The sequence below is a fragment of the Falco punctatus genome (genome assembly GCF_963210335.1).
Source record: "Falco punctatus genome assembly, chromosome: 14".
NCBI classification, from domain to species: Eukaryota; Metazoa; Chordata; class Aves; order Falconiformes; family Falconidae; genus Falco; species Falco punctatus.
Window position 1 is genome coordinate 11,164,800 of NC_137594.1, and position 19,832 is coordinate 11,184,631.

The 19,832-nt window shown below is 45.7% G+C and overlaps 1 protein-coding gene across 1 annotated transcript in view; it reads left to right on the forward strand.

The window, feature by feature from the left end:
• WTIP (WT1 interacting protein) overlaps positions 1-19,832 on the forward strand; it is a 96,750-nt gene that overhangs the window by 30,955 nt on the left and 45,963 nt on the right. Inside the window, exon 3 of the mRNA XM_080364998.1 lies at positions 11,265-11,366. Within this exon, the coding sequence (XP_080221124.1) occupies positions 11,265-11,366 (102 nt within the window). The remainder of the gene's footprint in view (positions 1-11,264; positions 11,367-19,832) is intronic.

Consider the following 19,832-nt stretch of genomic DNA (forward strand, 5'->3'; position numbering starts at 1 on the left):
CCAGAGTTCATGCCATCTGCTGGAGAGTGGACCTGACAAGACCTGATCCAGCAAAAAGTCAAAGAAGTCCAGACAGAGGACACCTGATCTAGCAGAAATCCTGTCAATATGAAGTTAACCATCAGTTCTTTACACTGTGTGGCATCTTTTTATATGATACTAAGAGTTGTAAAACTGGATTTATTCAGTCATTGGAACATGGCCTTATCTACTGCAGTGCTGCTGCCTGTCTCGGTGGAAGGGTCACTGCTGGGTGAAATGAGATCTGTCTGCTCCCGTGGATCTGAGCAATGCTGGCTCACCACAGCTGCCTTGGAGAGCAAGTCAATGAAGTTGAAAATGGAGCTCAGGTCCCTTCATAGTTACGTGAAGCTCAGAGTTACCCTCTTCTAAGAATCATTGCAGACGGGAAGATCACTAAACCTGGAACAACCACCGCTTGTCTGCCTTGTGTCTGCAGTAGAGAGCAGCTGAACATACAGGACTGCCCAGGTCTGTAGAAGCCTCATTTTGCTGTGGACGTTGGTACTGTGCTGATTTTCTAATTCTTTAACTACTCCTCCCTGCCCCCTTGGATCTATAGGAAGGAAATGAGCCTACACATGCAGTATTTAGTGTTACTGTTTCCCGGAGGTGGAGGTGGCAAAATTAGAATCTCCTGTTTACATGATGTTAGTGCTGTATTTGACCAGCTGTCCCAAGGGTTTTCAGTTTGCTAGATCAGGACAGGCTTTTCTTATGGTCTAAGAGTCTTCCTGTCCTGCTGGAGTAGAGGAGTGTGGCTGTTTGCACTAGCACTGGGCACCTCCCTGGATTGAGCCTTAAGCTGCAGTGAAGACCGAGCTTTTCACTGTCGCCAAGGCAGGGAAAGCGAGGCTTGCCACATTAGCTGCTTTAGAACTAAAGTCTTTCATGAGCTGAAGGTGGAAGAAACCTATGGCAAATGACTTGATGAAATTGTTGTTCCTGAAGGATGTTCTTACAGGAAGGTATATCCCTCTCCTCCCTATGTTCTTAAAGCATCATTGAGTCACTTGACTAGCAGTGACTGAAAGAAAAAATGGTTCGCCTGTATGCATGCTTTTGTTTAAGCAAACCTATTTATACTTCTGGAAATGATAAAGAACCTCCATGCAGCAGGTGAAAACTAGTGAGCCAGTGTCAGTAGCACTTTTGCAGGGTGGGTGGTGGAAATGCAGGGCTGCTGTGGACATGTCACGCTTGGGTACTGCTTGTAGAAGGAGCTGCTGAATTTATAACCAAGTGTGGCTGTGTAACATGCCTTTTGCAGACTGTCATGCTTGTTCTGGAAATAGACCATTATCTAAGAAAACAGAAGTGCACCTGGAAACTTTCAGACTAGTCTCCTTGTCTAATCATGAACTTGTTTTAAATGTGTCAAGGAAGGCAGCTGTAATATATGACCTTTTTCTGCCATATATTAGAGTGATGACTCATGTGTGCATTGTCAGGAGAATAATGAAAAGTCTCTTCACTTTATGTCTGTGCAGCTGATGTTTTCAGGTGTGACATACTGTAGAGTTCAGGGTATATGGACTGCATGGTGTTGGTGCTTTCAGTATTACTGTTACCTGGTTGCACAGGTTTTTCTAAGCTGAAGTATTTAAATTGAATCTGTTTTTTCCATGTCATCTTGGAAAGCTTTTGCTCTGAAGACTACACAGGTGTCAGTGGCTGCTGTTTAATACAGAAAGGAACCAAGACACATGGAAACAAAATGGTTTGCTGAAGACAGCCAAGAAAGTCAAAACTGCAGAAGGGAGCTGGTACAGCAGCATTGCCGGCTGGTTCTGTACTGTGATCACTGTCATTTTGATAGGAAAATCTGCAATGTGTATATAGATATACTATTATTAATGTGTGGTATCAGTAAGCACAAAGGAAAGGTGATGAAAATAAGAGCTTTAAATACTTCATTTATTGTTTATTTACTGTAATAAAACTGTCCTAATGTCTGTAAACCTGCCACTGGAAACAGCTTAAAAAAAACTTAGCAGGTCCACATTCTGACCTATATTATGCCAGAGTAAGCCTAAAGCAATGGCATGGACAAGCATCTCATCCCAGAGCTCAGATGATCTCTGGTTGGCAATGAGCTAAATGAACTTGTAGAAATTAAAGCGGTGGTAGAAACTGCAGTATCCATGTTGATTAAAATGCATATGTTTTTGTGTGAGTGCATTTGCAACCTGAATATTTTTTTTTGAGAAATTTCTTCTGTTGTCATCTCTGAACTGCCACTTCTGTTATCTATTGTATTGGGGTATGCAGTGTGAAGGTCTACCCTCTTCTTAAATCAGCGTGAATATGCAGCTGGACTGAATGCCCCTGGTGCTCTACACCAGCTTCCCCAAAAGAAACTTGCTGAGGAGCACTGGGGAGTAGATTTTCCTGGACTGAAACTAGGACCTGTAGGAGCATCACTGACTTCTACTGTCTGTGTGACCTATGTGTGTGTCTGTTGGGCTTGCTTCGTGACTCTGCATGTGGTGGTGTGTTGTCCTTTACCAGCAGTTGTACAAGCTCAAGTTTTTGCTGGGCCTTGCCTGTCTGCACCTGATTGCTGCTACCACTGCACTAGAAATTCTGCACTCCTCAAACGGGCTGAATTGCATGTTTGATCACACACGTTATGTTCTGGGCAAAATAAGCACTGTTTGAGCTGAAAGGCCTTGTTGACCTGTCCCTTTGGGCTGTAAGAGGATGCATGTCCACAGCAAGACATCCATATGTTCAGCAGTGGAGGGGCAGTAGCATGGGGAAGGAGGGAAAAGCATATCTGTAAATCCCCAAGTTATTCATTCCCAGTGGTGCTGTCCTTTACCCTCCCTGCCCCACCCCCCCCCCCCCCCCCGCCCCCCAGCCCCAGTTGTACATGTCTCTTTGCTTTTCTGTGCCTTGCTTTGCTAATCCCAGTAGCCACAAGGTACTTTTAGAAGAAGGATTTTCTTTTTTTACAATCATTCAGTTGCTAAAGTTATTTTCCAAGTCCCCTTGTGCTGTGGTTGTCAACTTGAGCATGAACCTTGAGCAGTCAGCTGAGCTCTGAATCGCAGACAAAGCAACCCAAAGTGGCACAGATGATAGGGCAGCCACAAGAACTACTTGGTCTTCCAGTTCATTGCCTCAGTAGCAAAAGATCTTTCTATAAATGCCAAGTGAGAAGTATAAATCGTCCTGGAACTGCCATGCACTAAATCAAGAAGCAGAGAAATGAATGAATATTTGTAAACCAAGTGTCAGCATAACTAAAACACTGCACAGAACAAAAGGCCTGTGATATGCCTTATGGTGTCTGGAGGCTCCGTGGCGGAGTCGGAGATCCACACAAAAGGAAGTTATGCAGAAGCATGCTGGCTGGCTGCAGCCGACTCAGGATCAACTCTGTGCAGATAGTGTCAGTAATTTCATGGTTCAGAGCAGTAATTTCACATACTGTATGAAGCAGTTGATGATCCTTATGGGTCCTTTCCAACTTGAGATATGCTATGATTCTAACTGATAAGCATTTACTGTGCTAGCTTCAGGCTTTCGCTGTGTGATGGGGTGGATCTACTTTAATGGTAACCAAAGCCTTCCAGTTCTCAGCAGCTGCTAATCACAGCTGATACTGGCTCACATGACACCCCCCACCCTGCAGGGCTGACTTGGAGCTGCTATGGTTCAGCTCATCAGCACAGACCTACCCTGGACTCATAGCTTCTAAAATACAGAATCCGGGAGGATGGTGTTCAAGGGTTGTTTCTACAGCCTTCTATGTTCCCAGCCTCTTGCCTGTCACCTCACCCTACATTTGAAACTCTGGAAAGCTTCTGACAAAACAGAATAGCCCATGTATTTACTGAAGCAAGCAGGAATAGGCTGAGGCTGAGCCCTGCTGGCAGTGCTGATCCCTCAGGCAAGTAAAGCTCAGCTCCTGTGTCCTGATCAGCACTATCGTTCCTGGAACCAGCCCCAGTGCCTCCCTTCATGGCCCTGACCTCTCCCAGCAGCTTTGTCCTACACGAGCCACAGCCTCCTTAAGCAATAGGCAGTGTGCAGGTACTGTAAGTTATGCCAGGAGCTGGAGTTAGAACCTAGAGCTTACATCTAGAAAACTTCCAGTGAACGTGAACTTCACCACATTTGTAACCAAACATAAATTAATTTCAAATTTTGATTTTTCTACACGTGCATCCCTCCTGCCCTAAGTCTATATATTGAGCAAAGCCTCGTGTGGGAGGCAGGTACCGAAATGATAGAGATCTTTTGAAGTCAGGGTCTAAGCAGTTTATTGGTGGGGGTTTAACCTTGCTTCCTTGAGGAGGAAAGCAAGTTTGGGGGCAATCTCAGTAAGGTTTGACAGTGACAGCAGAAAGTTTGCTGGTCCACAGCCTGCTTCTTGTCTTGCTTTGCTTAAGCTGTGATTTGCTTTAGGTGTTGCAGCCCATCTTTCTCTAGTTTAGCCTGCTCCAGCCAGGTTGCTGTGAGGGGAGTGTATGTGGGTACTTGCAAGCCAGAGCTGTTACTGGATGGGATCAAGTCCCTCCTGGCTGTGGGGTGTTGCCAGGTGTGGAGGGGCTGTGGCTTGGGAAGTGGAGCTTAAAATGTTTACTTGAGCGTTTCCTGCTTTTCTTTATCATTTTCAACCTTAATTCCAAGTTACGGTGTTTTCTGATCCTTCCCCTGGGGCAGAGGGCAGAGCTTAGCGTGACAGTCCCTCCATCGTTCCTATCACAAGTGGTTGCTGCTGAACATGTCCAGGATACGTTTACTTATTTATAACTTGTACAGACCAGATCTTACTTTATGTTGGGTATTCAAGCTTTGGTACGTTTGCCAGGCATCTGTCAGGGGACAAATTAAAGCCCTCCAGCAAGAGCTACTCGTGTTGGTGAGGGCTGGGAGAGTTTCCCAGGCTGCCTCCCTCGCTCCTGCCTGGCTGCTGGGAAGAGGCTCTGCCCCTGCGCCCTGTGTAGGTGCCTTGTTTCTTCTATCTGCCTCTGGCCGGGAGATGACGTGTGCGTTGGAAGAGCCCTCCTCCTGTGGTTGTTGGAAGGGAGGGAGCATTTTTCTTGCCTGAAGTCGCCTTTCAGCATTTGAGCTGCTGCAGTCCAGGATGTCTGCACAGTAGCTGCTGGCAGCTGGGGCAGGTACCGCTGCAGCAGTGGCACGGCTGCCCAGGCTCAGGGCACCTCTGATGTTTCGCTATTTACCTACCTTAGAAGAATGTGTTTTCAAATGTAGTAGGAACACCCTGTGTAAAACCTGCCTGGGTGTGAGATCACTGGCTGCAGACACTGTAGCCCATGTGGGAACAGCTCCCGTGGCTAGTGACAACTGCAAGCATCTGATGCAGCTCCGCCACAGCCCTCCGGCTCTTGTAGCTGGCCCCTGTTGCTGCAGTTTGATTTCTTGAGCTGTTAAGGCTTCCCTCCGTTCTTCTTCCTGCTTCACAGCTGTAGGTTTTAGTTTCCCTGCCCCTGCACCTTGGGTAGGCCACAGGTGTGGAAAAGCTCATTGAGGACTCAAGTAGAGATGGTCTTTCCCTGTCTGAGAGAAGAAACAGGGATTTTGCAGTAGCCCAGCGTGACGTTCACCCGCCCTTTTCCCAGCACTGCAGCATGAACAGAAATGCAGAGGCAGGGAGTCATTTGTGCCATGTGTTAGTTGTTAATTTTAGCTTTACCATAACTCTTGATGACAGGGCTTGGTTGTTTCCTACAGTAGGCAGTATGTAGCAGTTATCCTGGAGATATGGTGTGGCTGTAAGACAGTAAAGCTGCAGGTCATCCTTGAGCTGTGGTGTGCTGTCAAGGAGTGTGATAGCCAGATTCTCCCTCTGACTCATACAGCTGCCGTGTACTGAAGTTGAGAGGCCATGTGACAGAGGCTTTTCTGGTGTTTGTGCTAAACCCATGACTTCAGGTTAGGTGAGGATGGTGTTAGGCACAGGCTGAGTTCCACACACAACTGAGGACAAGACCTGGCCAAAAGGTGGTTATATATCTGTCATTATACATGCTCCATTTAACCTTTGTCTACTCCCCCCTGCCCCCGCCCCCCAATTATGGGTACCTGGTGAAGTCTGTATGAAGTACCAACCTGCACTGACATGGTCAAAAGAGGATCCCAGGATTTGATGTACAGGTCCCAAACTGAACTTCTTCTAATGCGTAAGCTACTACAGGGAACTCTTACAAGTACATTGTAACAGGCTGAGCAAAAATCGAATAGCTTTAATATTTTCTCTAGGTTGTTGCTGATATGTTTGCATGTTAGAACGCATTGCATTTGGTCTCTCTTAGTCTAGAGCAAAATCATTGACTACATCAGAAAATAGCTGTCTTGTTTTCTTGCAGTGCTGATATTAGTGTTTTGCTAATGCATGAATTACCCAGAAAGCATCGTGCTTCTGATGGCTGTGTTACTCTGCAGTGCTGGAGGCTTGCCTGGGTTGTGTCCAGAGATGCCCTTCTGACGGACATGGTCAGGCTCGGTGAAGTGAACTGGTTAAAGGTGTGGGGCACTGTGGCAATGTGCTGCTGCTGACTCCAGCAGGAATCTCTGGGAGCTCTCTCTCTTTCTAGTGTCATTTTTGTTGATGGTCTTTTGCCGTGGTCCACAGAGTTTGTTTGTTCAGTCTCTGCTCTCATGTTTGGTTAACCAGTGTGTGAGGATGCAAACATCTCTTCACTGCAGTGAAGGAATGCTGTGATCCTGTGCTCGCACTCAGCCAACCTTTATGCAGACTTTGGGTATATGCAACACCTTGTAACATCATCTTTGAGCTAAAGAGAGACACCACATCTGTAGAGGAGCCGATGACTTGAGTGGAAATGCTACAGCTGATGTGTTAAAGAACTGGAGGTGCAGTTGGCTGCGTAGAATAGAGGTGTTGGGAGGGGCGAAGTATATTGTATAAAGGCTGAAGCAGTTGATCTGAAGTCACGTCAAGTGAAGTGTCAGAAACGAGACATGAATGCTCTGTAACAGAACATTCTTCATCGGCAGTTTAACAAGCTTTGGAATTAAATCGGGGCGGGGAGGCGGGGGGGGGAGGGGAGAGTGATGTAGCTATTATGTCAAGGCTTTCACAAGCTTGCAGTGTGCAGTCTGGGCTGTAGCTGGTGGAAAACCAGACCTGAACAGTAATCAGTGCTTTTCCTTGGTAGTTATGAGCTCAAACTATACTCACACCACAGCTGCATGTACGTTTTCCAAAATACACTGTTGGAATTATATATGCACTTTTTTAGTATGCTAATCATCTCTGTGGTCATTCATTCCTGGAGTTAATGACTAGTCTTACAGAAAACAATTTAACAAACTGACAGCTGCTTATAACAAATCACTTGCTGGAGAGGCCAATGTAAGTTTAACATCCACAATAAATCCTTCTGTTGCTTTTGATGGTTCGGTGAAGCAATGGCAAAGAAATGAGGCAATAACGTCATTTATCAAGATTTGTGCATGAGGGGTTATAGACAGAAATGCCAGAGAATTACAGACTGTGGATTTCTGCTCTTTGAATAATATTAAGTGTAAATGGGAAAAGGTAGATCTCTCAGCGTAACCTCGCAGTCAGACTATTAATAGCTGCCAGTCCCGGGTACAGGGTTGACATGGAAGGATGGACAAGAAGGGTGCAGAGAGCTGGAGAGCTCTGAAAGGGCTTTCTTCTGGCTCCACTGCCAAGAGCAAACTGAAATGTTGTACAAAGACCTGACAGTGAAGTAACAGGATAGCTTGTTTCAGATGTGAGCCCCATGTTCTCTGCTGTGTGTGCAACCTCTCTGGCCTGAGGGCCAGGAGAGACTGGGGTTACGGCAGAGCTCGTGGTATATGATGAGGTAGAGAGCAGGTTGGTGGGTGCTGTGCTTCTGATGGGTGTAATTCCTGCAGCTACTGGCTGACGGGACACCTTTTCTGATCAGTGTCCACAGTAATCAATAACCAGCCTTCATCAGCAGTTAACAATTAACTCATGGCAAATAGCAGATATTTTTCATAACCTTTGGTTACAAATAAATAATTAGACCTAACAGTCTTGGATAAGGCACCAAATTTTCTGAAATTCCCATTTCCTATATCAGAGTTGAGCTAGCCTCAGGACCAGTGTTTTCTTGACATTTTGTTTACAATTAACTGATTGATCTAACTGGCAGGTCGTTTGTATTGCACATTTAGCTTGGGACATTGGCATCTGATAATACTAAAGTTATAGTTCCTGCTTCACTGAAATCAGGTTTAATATTTTTTTAAGAAATTATAGGGTTCTTATTGTTGATCATGTAGATCTATGTCTCTCTCTATATATATATCTTTAGCTTATAATCTATACATTAGATTTATTGCTTTTTAAAATTGGTTTCATTTGACAGATATTCTTATGGCCCAAAATGCCAACATTGTGCCAGGATGTTGAGCTAGTTGAATGAAAGGCTCATCACTTTTCATTGTTTGAATTAATGGAGTTAAAGGTATAAACACCAAGAAAACAAAACAAAAAAAAAAAAAGAAAGGTCTTTCCATTTCAGTATTTGAATCAATAGCATAGGAAGATTGTTCAAATACTTTTTTTTTTTTAACTTGACAGTATCGCATTTAAACTGATCTCACTACACAGCCCATACAGGTGGCTGTGTAAACGATGCGTTGAACGGCAACAGTTTAGTTTCAGAAATGCTTTGTAGTGGTTTTGTGTGGAGGGCTGTGTTCGCGGGGGCACAGGGTGGCTTCTGTGGGAAGGTGCCAGCAGCTTCCCCCGTGCCCAATGGAGCCGATGCCAGCCGGCTCCCAGACGGACCCGCTGCTGGCCAAGGCCGAGCCCGGCAGCGACGCTGGCAGCGCCTCTGGGATAACGGGTTTCAAAAGGGGGAAAGTTCCTGCGCAAGAGCAGCTGCAGGGGGAGAGGGGAGGGAGCCCGTGGGAGAGCAACAGCCCTGCAGCCCCCCAGGCCAGGGCAGGAGGGGGCCGGGGGGGCTCCAGGCGCCGGAGCCCGTGGGGAAGCCCCCGGCGAGGCAGGCTGTGCCCCCAGCCCCGGGGGGTAACGGGGAGCAGACCCCCACCCGCAGCCCCTGGGACCCCAGGCCGGGGCAGGGGCAGCGTGTGAGGGGCAGGAGCGGCAGCGACAGCGTGTGCGGGACTGACCCCAGCCCCATTCCCCGTCCCCCTGCCCCGCTGCGGGGAGGAGGGAGAGACATCGGGAGCGAAGCTGAGCCTGGGGAGGGGGGAAGCTGTTCTTAACACTCGGGTTAGTTCTCGTTACCCTAATCCCGGTTGATTGGTAACAAATTCAGCTGATCTCCCCGAGTCGAGTCCGTTCTGCCCGTGCCGCTGTGTGGCGAGTGATCTCCCTGCCCTTGGCTCGACCCACCAGCCTTTCGCCTTTCCTTGCATTTTCTCTCCCCTGGCTGGATGAGGAGGGGGGTGACAGAGCCGCTTTGGTGGGCACCTGGCCCCCACCAGGCTCAGCCCACCACATAAGTGTCTAAAACGTGTCTTGAATAGCTGGGGGGGCACAGTTATCCATGGGAATCGTGTTGTGTGTGACTGTCTCCTTGCTGAGAGCCTGGGTGCAGTCTCCACTGCATTACTGGGTACTGCTCTTCTGCCAGGCTTACTTTTCACCGTACGGGTGCCTGCCAGGGACAAACAGTATTTCTGTCTCTGTGGTGTGAGCAGCTTAGACCAATTCATATGCTGGAGTGAATAAAAGCAAAGCCCATGGACACTGAACTGAGAGACCAAACAGTTTGTTACCTTAAATTTGGTTTTTTTTTCTGCTATTGAAGTTTCTACCAGTGTATAATACGCTAATTTTCCCCTAAAGTGCTTGCATTTGTATTTTCTGTGTGTTTGTATCAAATGTTCACAGCATAGCAGGGGAGAATTCTGGATGATTATTAAAGCCCAGTTTTGTAGTTCTCAAGTTTCCTACATTCAAGTGTATTAGCAGTTTTGTTAATGCTAGTGTTTAATGCCAAGTTTGTGTGTGCATTTGTAGAAATAGGGCTTCAAACAGCACATGGAGTGCAGCAGTTTCATTATAGAGTTGTGTGAGGCAAAAATCTCAATCTTTATTTTCTACTGTAGTATTTTAAAGATATCACACAGCCTTGTCTTGAGATGTACTGTCCTGCTCCAATTAAATAGAGACCATTGGACATCTCAGAAAAACCTAAAATTGGTAGTCCTGAGGATGTGGATTCTCCAGCATTTCATTACTTCTTCATAGGGATACAGAAGCAAAGTGATACTTGAATTTCATGTCCCTGCCCTCATTTGAATTTAGAGAGGTTACATCTAGATAGAAAAAAATGCATGGGCAAAAGGCTTTTAAAGCTATAACTGTGAAGAAACAGCCTTTTAGAAACAAACAAAAACCCACCCCAAAACCTCCTGTTTGTAGAGTTTATTGAAGTTACGACCTTTTCTGTGAGTGCTGTTTGTGGAGCTAACCGCTGACTTCACTAGTGCTACGTTGGCTCTTCATACTTTGGTCCCATGTGGAATTCGTGGGAGTCATCCTTGGCATCACCAAAAGCGGACTTGGTCAGCGAAGGTGAATTTCTGACCCCACTGAAGCAAATTTTTGTGAGCCGGAATTTTTGTCCTTAGACTGTAAGGAGGGCAGAAGTCTTGCTCTTCTCTTTTGTAGGGTGCCAGGTTGTGTTTATGAGGTTACATGCTACCATTCATGGAGAGTGAAACAATTACTAAATGTGACTGATGAACCCGTTTTCCCAGTACTGCATGGCTTTCACCATGGACCAGTGTTCTGGATGTTGCATCTGGAGAGGGGCAAAGAGAAGTATTTTGGTTTTGGACTCGGTGGTTGTTTTATTAGTGATTATTGAATGTGATGTGGTGGAGCACTTAGTTGTGAAGGTCTCACTAAATTATTTCTTGGGCAAATGGAGTTATTTCCAGAGAGTGTATGGATTTTCTGCCCTCTCCTGTTGTGCCTGCCTCCTTTAGATTTCTTTCTTTAGACAGCTTCAATCTCCATGCATTGAAACACCAGCAGAAACTTTCCACCCCTTCGCTTTTTTATTTTTGCTTCTAATTTTATATTTCTATCTATTTGTTGCATTCAAGCCGCCTGGTGGTATCTTGGGTACTTGAATCTGTTCGGGGTGAGGAGCTCATTGAATTCAGGGCCTGATGCAGGGGTATCGTGAGTGTTACGAAAAAATGGCCTGGAGCTGGTTTTAGGTGCTGCAGAGGATTCTAACTGTCATTCTCTTTCTGCTTCGTAGGTATTTGTATAAAATGTGGAAAAGGTGTGTATGGAGCGAGCCAGGCTTGCCAAGCAATGGGTAACCTCTATCATACCAACTGCTTCACGTGCTGCTCTTGTGGTAAGTCGGATCTACCGTAACCTTATTAAGTGGCTTCCTTTTGTAATATGTATTCCTTTAGCAACCAGTGTACAAAGTGAGACCTCATCTTGCCTGCTGCCTGAGGCAAAATTCCCACGCAAGACTCCAGCTTCAAAAGATGTTTTTTATTTGCCATCTGTAAGTGTTCAATGGTGTTTTCCTAAGCAACAGCCCAGAAAAGTAGTATTTGGTTGTTTTAAGGGCTGCATTTACAAAATGGCTTCAACCTGGCCATTATAAGCACTACATGCTTTAAATCACTGTGTTTAATGGAAGTGTAATGTGCATTTATCATTTTTACAGAAAAACGATAAAATTTTGCAGCCAAAAACTGTATCTTCCCTCACTTTCTATTTGCAAATGCAGCTCTAGTCAAGCATGTATACTTGTCATTTTTGTGTATACCTAATGCTTAGAAATTGTTCTCTTATGTTTAAATGTGATAAGAACAAATAGAAACTGCGTGTTGAAATACCTTAAGCTACTACAATATTTTATTTTGTAGAGGAAAACTTGCAGGTAAATCACTGTCTCCTCCTTGCTGTGCTCAGGACCTTTTTAGATTTCTCTTTTCATTTGAATGCATCTGAAAGTGATGTATTCTGTATGTGATTTGGGGAAGTTGTGGCTTTGCCAGTGGAAAAACAGGACTTGGAAAAATTGAGGGCAGCACTTTCAGAAGTGTTTGTCTTAAGTCAAACATTGTGAACTTAACTTGGAAACTTACTTGATGTCTTGTCTGTAACTGCTGAGAGCTCACAAATTCCCACTGAGTTCAAGGCAAGTATGAGAGCTCAATTTTCAGGAGTTGGACAATTTTTTTATATATACCCACATATTTATTTAGATTCCTAATATATGAAAATATTTGCCTGGATGTTAAAGAACTTGTTGTGATACATATACACAGCAGATGATTTACTCTGAGCAGAATGTGCCGAGTATAAATCCTTTATAAAAAAGATTAATTAAGGATTAGAAAAAGATCATTGTCGTAGAATCAAATAAGTTGATAATGAAAAGATCATTGTAAAGTTCACTTGTGAAAGGATAGCTGTTGTCTTTTCTCCTGAGAGTTGTACATATAAATACTGGTTTAACGAAACCTACAACCTGGGCATAGAATTTAGTGACCTTTATAAATGACTCTGGACCATTAGCAGGTTTTAGAATAAACTCATCTCAAACCTTCAGGGATTAGTCTTGACTTTGCTCAAGTCTGACAGTGAATGAGTAGCTATTTTGTTGGCTCCCAAAGTGAACAGCATCCTGCTTAGCAGAGGATTACAAAATACGGTATCGGATAATACCTATGCGCTCATGGCAGACATTAACCTAACTTAATTGCATGGGTGAATTCCAGCTTCTTCTCTCAGGCAGATATGTTTAAGTGGGCAGGATGCATGTTTGCTGCCACAGGGGTCTGTACACAGGTCACTGTTCCTCAGAAGAATGTATAAGGACCAAGGAATGTATTTTAATAGCAAAATACAAACCCAACTTTGTTCAAAAGCACAACGAGCTTTTCTGACTGTTCTGGTGAGGTGTGTGCGGCCAGTGTACATCTACCGTAGGGCGACTTGAGACATGTCCGTTCGGAGCATAGTTTTGCCCCACCCCACCGTGCCAGTGGAATTCTGTGATTCACACAGCTTTCTGTGAGTCATGCACAGGCACGGGGTTAAAGTGCTCCAGGTTGTCTACTGAGGTTCTCGCTGTACTGCTTGTGGGCTGGAGGGCCCAGCTATCATCCACCAGGGTGTTTCACAAGCGAGAATGGCTTGGATATCCTTCTGCCTGCAACCTCTGATACAGTCCCACCCTAAGGGGAATGTGGGGGGTGTTTCTTATGTTGGGTACTGAAAAGGTGGATGTGCTGCTGTGTGGCAGTAGTGCCTGGGCACAGGTAAAAAATCTTGATCAAAGCTTAGGTTCTGCTACACACAACCATAAGTCAAAAGTAGAGCTTTTCCTCTCAACTCAGCTCCAAAATAATATCAAAATGAGCGTAGCTGGAAAGGGAGTGTTAACTCTTTGGTTTCCTACTTTATTTGGGGCTGTGAGGTCCTTGGGAAAAACAGAATGATTCAGGGCAGTGCCAGTGCATCCAGATATTGGACACAAGGCGTGCAGGTCCCATTTGTGGGAGTTGCATCTTGGAATGTGCAGCTCAAGAGGCTTTACAGGACCTCTTGTACAAGTAGCCAAATGGAAATGTGAACAGTATCGCAGTTCATGAACAGGGAGTTCATTTTACCTTCAGTGTGACATTGGTGGGACCCAGGTGAGAGTTCTGTGCTCTGGTTTTGGTGCCCACCTTTAAAGAGATGAAGAAAACCTGGAGAGAGCCCAAAAGGAGTTACACAGGTGATTAAAAGCTGGAGGAAAGCTAATTTTGAGAGCCCAGTGAATTTTGGGTATCAGAAACGATGGGAGGGGCATTTGGCTGGAACTTCTAAATACTTTTACCATGAAATGGCATTAGAAAGTGGTCTCACGTACTGGAGACAAACACAAGAGGTCTCTTTTCTGGAGGGTGAAATTACACAATTCAAATAGGAAATCAAAGACAGTTTTCATAAAATAAGCATGATTAAGTGCTGGAACAAAATAGCAAGAGAAGTGGCAGATTCTCTATTCTTCTTTGTTTTCAAATTAGGACCAAATGCCCCTTTGGAAAGTTTTCAGTTTAGCCAAGCTTTTAGATTCAGTGTACAGGTGATCACTAATGACCTTCGTAAGATTAATGTCACAGCACAGACGAATGCTCCTTCTGAGCCTTTTGACAGGAGAGTGGAGAAGAATATTGGTACACTCAGCCTAAAACTGTTCCTGTGTGCCAGTTGCTTTGTATACTTATGTGGTGGGCTGAGCCTGGTGGGGGCCGGGTGCCCACCAAAGCGGCTCTGTCACCCCCCTCCTCATCCAGCCAGGGGAGAGAAAATGCAAGGAAAGGCGAAAGGCTGGTGGGTCGAGCCAAGGGCAGGGAGATCACTCGCCACACAGCGGCACGGGTAGAACGGACTCGACTCGGGGAGATCAGCTGAATTTGTTACCAATCAACCGGGATTAGGGTAACGAGAACTAACCCGAGTGTTAAGAACAGCTTCCCCCCTCCCCAGGCTCAGCTTCGCTCCCGATGTCTCTCCCTCCTCCCCGCAGCGGGGCAGGGGGACGGGGAATGGGGCTGGGGTCAGTCCCGCACACGCTGTCGCTGCCGCCCCTCACACGCTGCCCCTGCCCCGGCCTGGGGTCCCAGGGGCTGCGGGTGGGGGTCTGCTCCCCGTTACCCCCCGGGGCTGGGGGCACAGCCTGCCTCGCCGGGGGCTTCCCCACGGGCTCCGGCGCCTGGAGCCCCCCCGGCCCCCTCCTGCCCTGGCCTGGGGGGCTGCAGGGCTGTTGCTCTCCCACGGGCTCCCTCCCCTCTCCCCCTGCAGCTGCTCTTGCGCAGGAACTTTCCCCCTTTTGAAACCCGTTATCCCAGAGGCGCTGCCAGCGTCGCTGCCGGGCTCGGCCTTGGCCAGCAGCGGGTCCGTCTGGGAGCCGGCTGGCATCGGCTCCATCGGGCACGGGGGAAGCTGCTGGCACCTTCCCACAGAAGCCACCCTGTGCCCCTGCTAACACAGCCTTGCCATGCAAACCCACTACAACTTAGAAATTAGAGTAAGAACACAAACTTGCCTTTCTTTTCTCTCTTTTTTTCCTAAATAACAAGAATGATACAAACTGTCCTCCAGCAGCTATCAGTCTTACTTTCAATATAATGGATTTAGAAATTAAAGACAGTAACCAGAGAAGAAAAATTCTGTAGCTGAAGACATTTGATTTAGATAAGGGTCCAATATTTAACCAGCTACAATTAAAAAATATAAAAAAATATATTTCAAGCCCTTGGGTAGAGTTGTGGTTTGGAGACCACTCAGGCTGAAATGCGATAATGAGTGATGGATCCTCCAAGGGCCTCGTTTCAGCACTCAGCAGTGAGTGTTTTCAGCTCGGCAAAGACAAGTGCAGTTATGCAGAGGAGTGGGAAGAGACCCTCAGTAGGAAATGCTGCCCAAGTCAGTCCTTTCTTAGGTATTTCTTCGAGTTTAACTTTGGTTTCAGTGCCAAGTGTGATCTGTCAGGGTGCCCTGGTTGAAAAGGGTAGCATGTGGCAGAATGGGCCATGCCGTGCTGGGAGCTTACGGTGCTTGCCCCGGTGCTGTGCTTTTCAGCTCCCACCATCATGTATCACACCATGGCTGGTGAGTTTGTGTTGCTTGTAATTAAGAGAAAAACCTAAATACACTCACAGATGCAGGCACCTCTGTGAGGACTCCAGCCTTGCTAGTGTAGAAGTGTGAGGATGGCTTCTCAGGGTTCTTCTACAGTGATGGTGGTTAGCTCTTGAGATTATGAAGTCAGAAAGATGAGGAAATATTTCAGAGATGTGGTAAATAAACAGGAGGCTTCTGTCTTCTTTAGACATTCTGGTAAAATGCCCGGATGGCAAGTCTCTTCATTGTTTTCCTAGGTTCTGGCAATTTTGGGATAAAACTCACTAATACACTAATTCAGAGTTGTACTGGGTCTCCTCAAAAAAAGGAAATCTGGACAGCGAGCTGAGGGCAGAAGAAGAATGGAAAGGAAAAGTAAATGACTTAGCAGGCACATTTTATGTCCTGCATTTCTGCCTCTTTAATGTGTTCCGTGGGCTTTAGATAGTTGAGCCTTGCTCCCATAACTGAGCAAGTTCAGCATGTGAGAACTTTGTCAGTTAATTTTTGTTACATCTTTGTGTAAACCCCTGTTGCCTACTGCAAAATGCTATGCTCCACAGATAGCGTTGTTTTTTTTTTTCAGAGGTCAGGTAATTCTCTGCAGGTAATGCAAACACCAAAGTGATCTGGTTTCCTGGGATCAAGTAGTTCAATGTAGATCTTTATCCACAATTTCTTATTGGGGAAAACAACTGAAGCTTGCTTGTTAGGATGGTTTAAAAATGTAGATTCAAATTCTCTTTCAGCCCTAACACCAGTGGAACTTCTTTTAGGCCTCGGTTCAGCAAAATTCTTAGACGTGTGCTGCTTAAATACATATTACTCATATGTAAGCACGCTTTGCTGAATCTTAAGTAACAGATGAATTCAGGCAACAACATACACTGTCCCTTCTGTTAAGTGTAAGATTTTGGTTTTGGCAGGAGTTCAGTTGCAGATTTTCCTTACGGGAGACAAGAGCTGAAAAATGTCTGCCTGAAAAGCTCATCTAATTCCTCTTGGTAGTATTTTAGAGCATGACAGAATTTCTTGAAGAATAATTGCAATAATGCCAGATCGCATGTGTGCTCTAAGTGCAGGTGATCAGTTGCAGGAATTCAGGGGCTTTATTTGATAGTCATTGCAGGAGATAACTTATCAGGTGCCTCCAGTTTGCAGCTCATAATGCTATCCACAGCATCTTTTCAGGCTGAAAATTTTAATCCAGTGGTAAATGATTGTAAAAACTGCAGTAAAATAAATCTTTACAATGAGGAATATGGGTTTGGGTTTTGTTACTCTGAGGGTGCAGGAGACAGGCAGGGAATGAGCTTTGCAGAGCTAAGGGTTTGAAGTCTCTGTACTCTCAAAGCTGAGACGTATTTCACCATAAAAACAGGAACATGTTCTGTCTCTTACATGAAGGCAAATGTTTGAGCATGCCATTCTTCTTTAATTTGCACTTTTGCCACGGGATTGAAGGCACAGGAAATCGCCACAAGATCAATCAGAAGCCCAAAGCAAACTGTATAATCCCAAAGGTATGCAGCTCATTTCTTACCTGGTAGCTATTGATCGAATGGGAGCACTCGTGGAGGTTTCATACAGCAGTTTAATTTTAAGGGACAGCTTGTAAAGGTATCACAGTTCAGTTGATTACTGGTGCTGCTGCTGCCTCAGCACCAGCCTTTGTCCAGACTTCACAAGCTAATTGCTACAGCGCTCTAAGGGAAGGATCACAGCAAGGGCTGACAGCGCTGCTGTTTTAAAAGGCCTAAGTGGGATGACAGTAGCAGTGCGTATTGTTACCCTGAAGGTGTAGAGAGCCGTTGTGAACTAGCCCGTGCCCTCCAACTGATGTGAAAGCGCAATTGGTTCATGGTTGTGGATGCAACCTGCCTTTGTGTGCATACAGAGTCTTGGAGACAACAGCTCCCTCTTTCTGACTGAGGCCACCCGGTGCTGCTGTATGTAGATGTCTATTAATAGGACGTTGCTCATGTCCCGTCTTGTAGGGAGAAGTTCCTTGTGACACTGGAAACGGTCTTTTGCGTATTTGCTGCCCTGGGTTGAACCTTTGTTTGCTCTTGGTGGTAATAAGGCACAGAACATCTTAAGGGAGCTGTGTCCCTTCAGTGTATATTTATCAGCAGTTGGTGAGTGTTTAAAATACCCAAATTCCCAGTGGAAGGTTCATTTTCAATTCATATTTGTTCTGTCCCCACAACATATTTATAAGTCTGGCCTGAGTCACTACTTGTACGTTGCGTGCTGCCAGTACTTGCTTTGTAGCCTTAAATTAAATGCTCTGTGAATGTGATTTTCATGGAGAATAAAACAAAATTCAACATCAAATCTATGAGCTTTACACTGAGGTGGGTGGTACAAATATATGTGTGTGTGTCAGTTGTGTCAGTGGTGTTTAACTCTTCAGTGCCTCGTGGCTGACTTTTAGGTAACTCAGTTGCAGGCTCAGTATCTGTTCATCTGACTGCAACTGTTCTGAGCACCGAGGAAACACAGCGAGAAACACTTAAAGGAGAGGAGCTAATGAGTATTGCTGCAAGGGGTACGTTGCTGTGCAGTGAAAGTCTGCTGGGTAGCTAATGTCCTTGCACGCTTTTCCCTGCTGTTTTCTAACCACATACTGTCCATATAGACCAGAGCAGACTGGAATTTTGGGATTTTTGGTCTGTAATCCTGCCAGAGCCATTGGCTAATACCTGGTGCTCAGGGGAGGACAAGCAGGCGGGTGATTCAGTGCTGTGCATGTGGGAACATTCCTCCCCGACCCCCATGGCTTGGAGCGTGAGAGCTGGATGCCCTCAACTTGCATAACTGCAGTTGTTACTCATCCCTGACTCAGACCCGGTGTTCAGATTGAATTCATGGCCACCTGAATGTTTGGTGGTTTCCAGGCCATAACTGGAGCTGGCAGTAGGTCCCAATGCACCACTGCACATGGGGCAGTTACTTTGAGGTGTGATTCACAGGAAAAGCCAAGCACTTTGGAGAGGTGTGAGTTTGGTTAGGAAACAGGACTGCAGAATTTGCTGTATATGCCGCTAAGACTGCGGTTTGTGTAGATGGGTAGCTGAGATAACTTGCAGCGCTGCTGCAGCAGTGCAGAATTTTTGCCCGAGTCACTTTGCATCTTTGGGATAAGTTGCAGCCTGTGCTTAGCCCCGTGCTTTCCGTTTTAACACCTATCAAGACAGATAGTTAAAAGCTATTTCAGGTATGTCTGCAACTGCAGTCTCAGACAAACCCATTATTGTAAAATTCAGGGAAAGGGAGGTGCTCGCTGCTAAAAAGAGGCAGTCAGATGGTAGAGATGTCAGCTGGCTTCAGACGTTCAGGTTCACCTTGCGCAAGAGGCTGAACCATGAATGAGTCTCAGCAAAGGAATGTAATCTTGTCTTCTGGTAATTAAGTCAAACTTGGATACCAGCCCATGTAAGAGCCCAAGTACCTTCAGGTACCAATTGGTGGAAAAATGTTTCCTTTATCTTGATCCGTGGTTAGCCTGATAATATTCTATGCTTTAGAAAAACAAAAAAAGGATGGGATGGGAAAAGGGTAATCAGAAATGTTTGAGGTAGGACTGACACTGGAAACTCTCCTTTATTTAGAATGTATTTAGTTGTTTTTTACATTTTAGGAGGTATTTAGTAGTTTCTCTGCATTGCTCTGTTGTCCCAGCTAGCCCTGGTCCAGCAGGGCACTGATCTGCATGCTTAACTTCAGATAAATAGACCAGTCCATTGACTGTGTCCCGTCTGTAAATGATACTACTAGATATGATGTCATGAAAGGTTTTCAGTTCTGTGACTGCTTTAAATAAAGTTGGTTCAGCTCTAACAGAGAACCTGTTCCCTAAGGGCAGCTCTTCTGGTTGGCCCAGTCCTGGGCCTTACTTCCGTGGTGACATCTCAGATGCTTGAAGATGCATGTGCTTAAAGTTGGGGTTGTTTTTTGGGGGGGGAAAGGCAGGGTCTCAATAGAGAGTATCAGTTTCCTCTGAGGGGTGCCTTGGTGCAGCTAGCCTCGGTAGGTCTGGAGGCCGACCCCCAGGGAAAGGTGGTGTGGATAGGTAGCTAGCTGACACAGAAACGGAAAACATGTCCATTCCCTATTTCTGATTATCAGAGGGCCTGCGATCAATAGTTGGCCGGTGGTTCGTGTCTGTCCTTGTTTCCTTGAA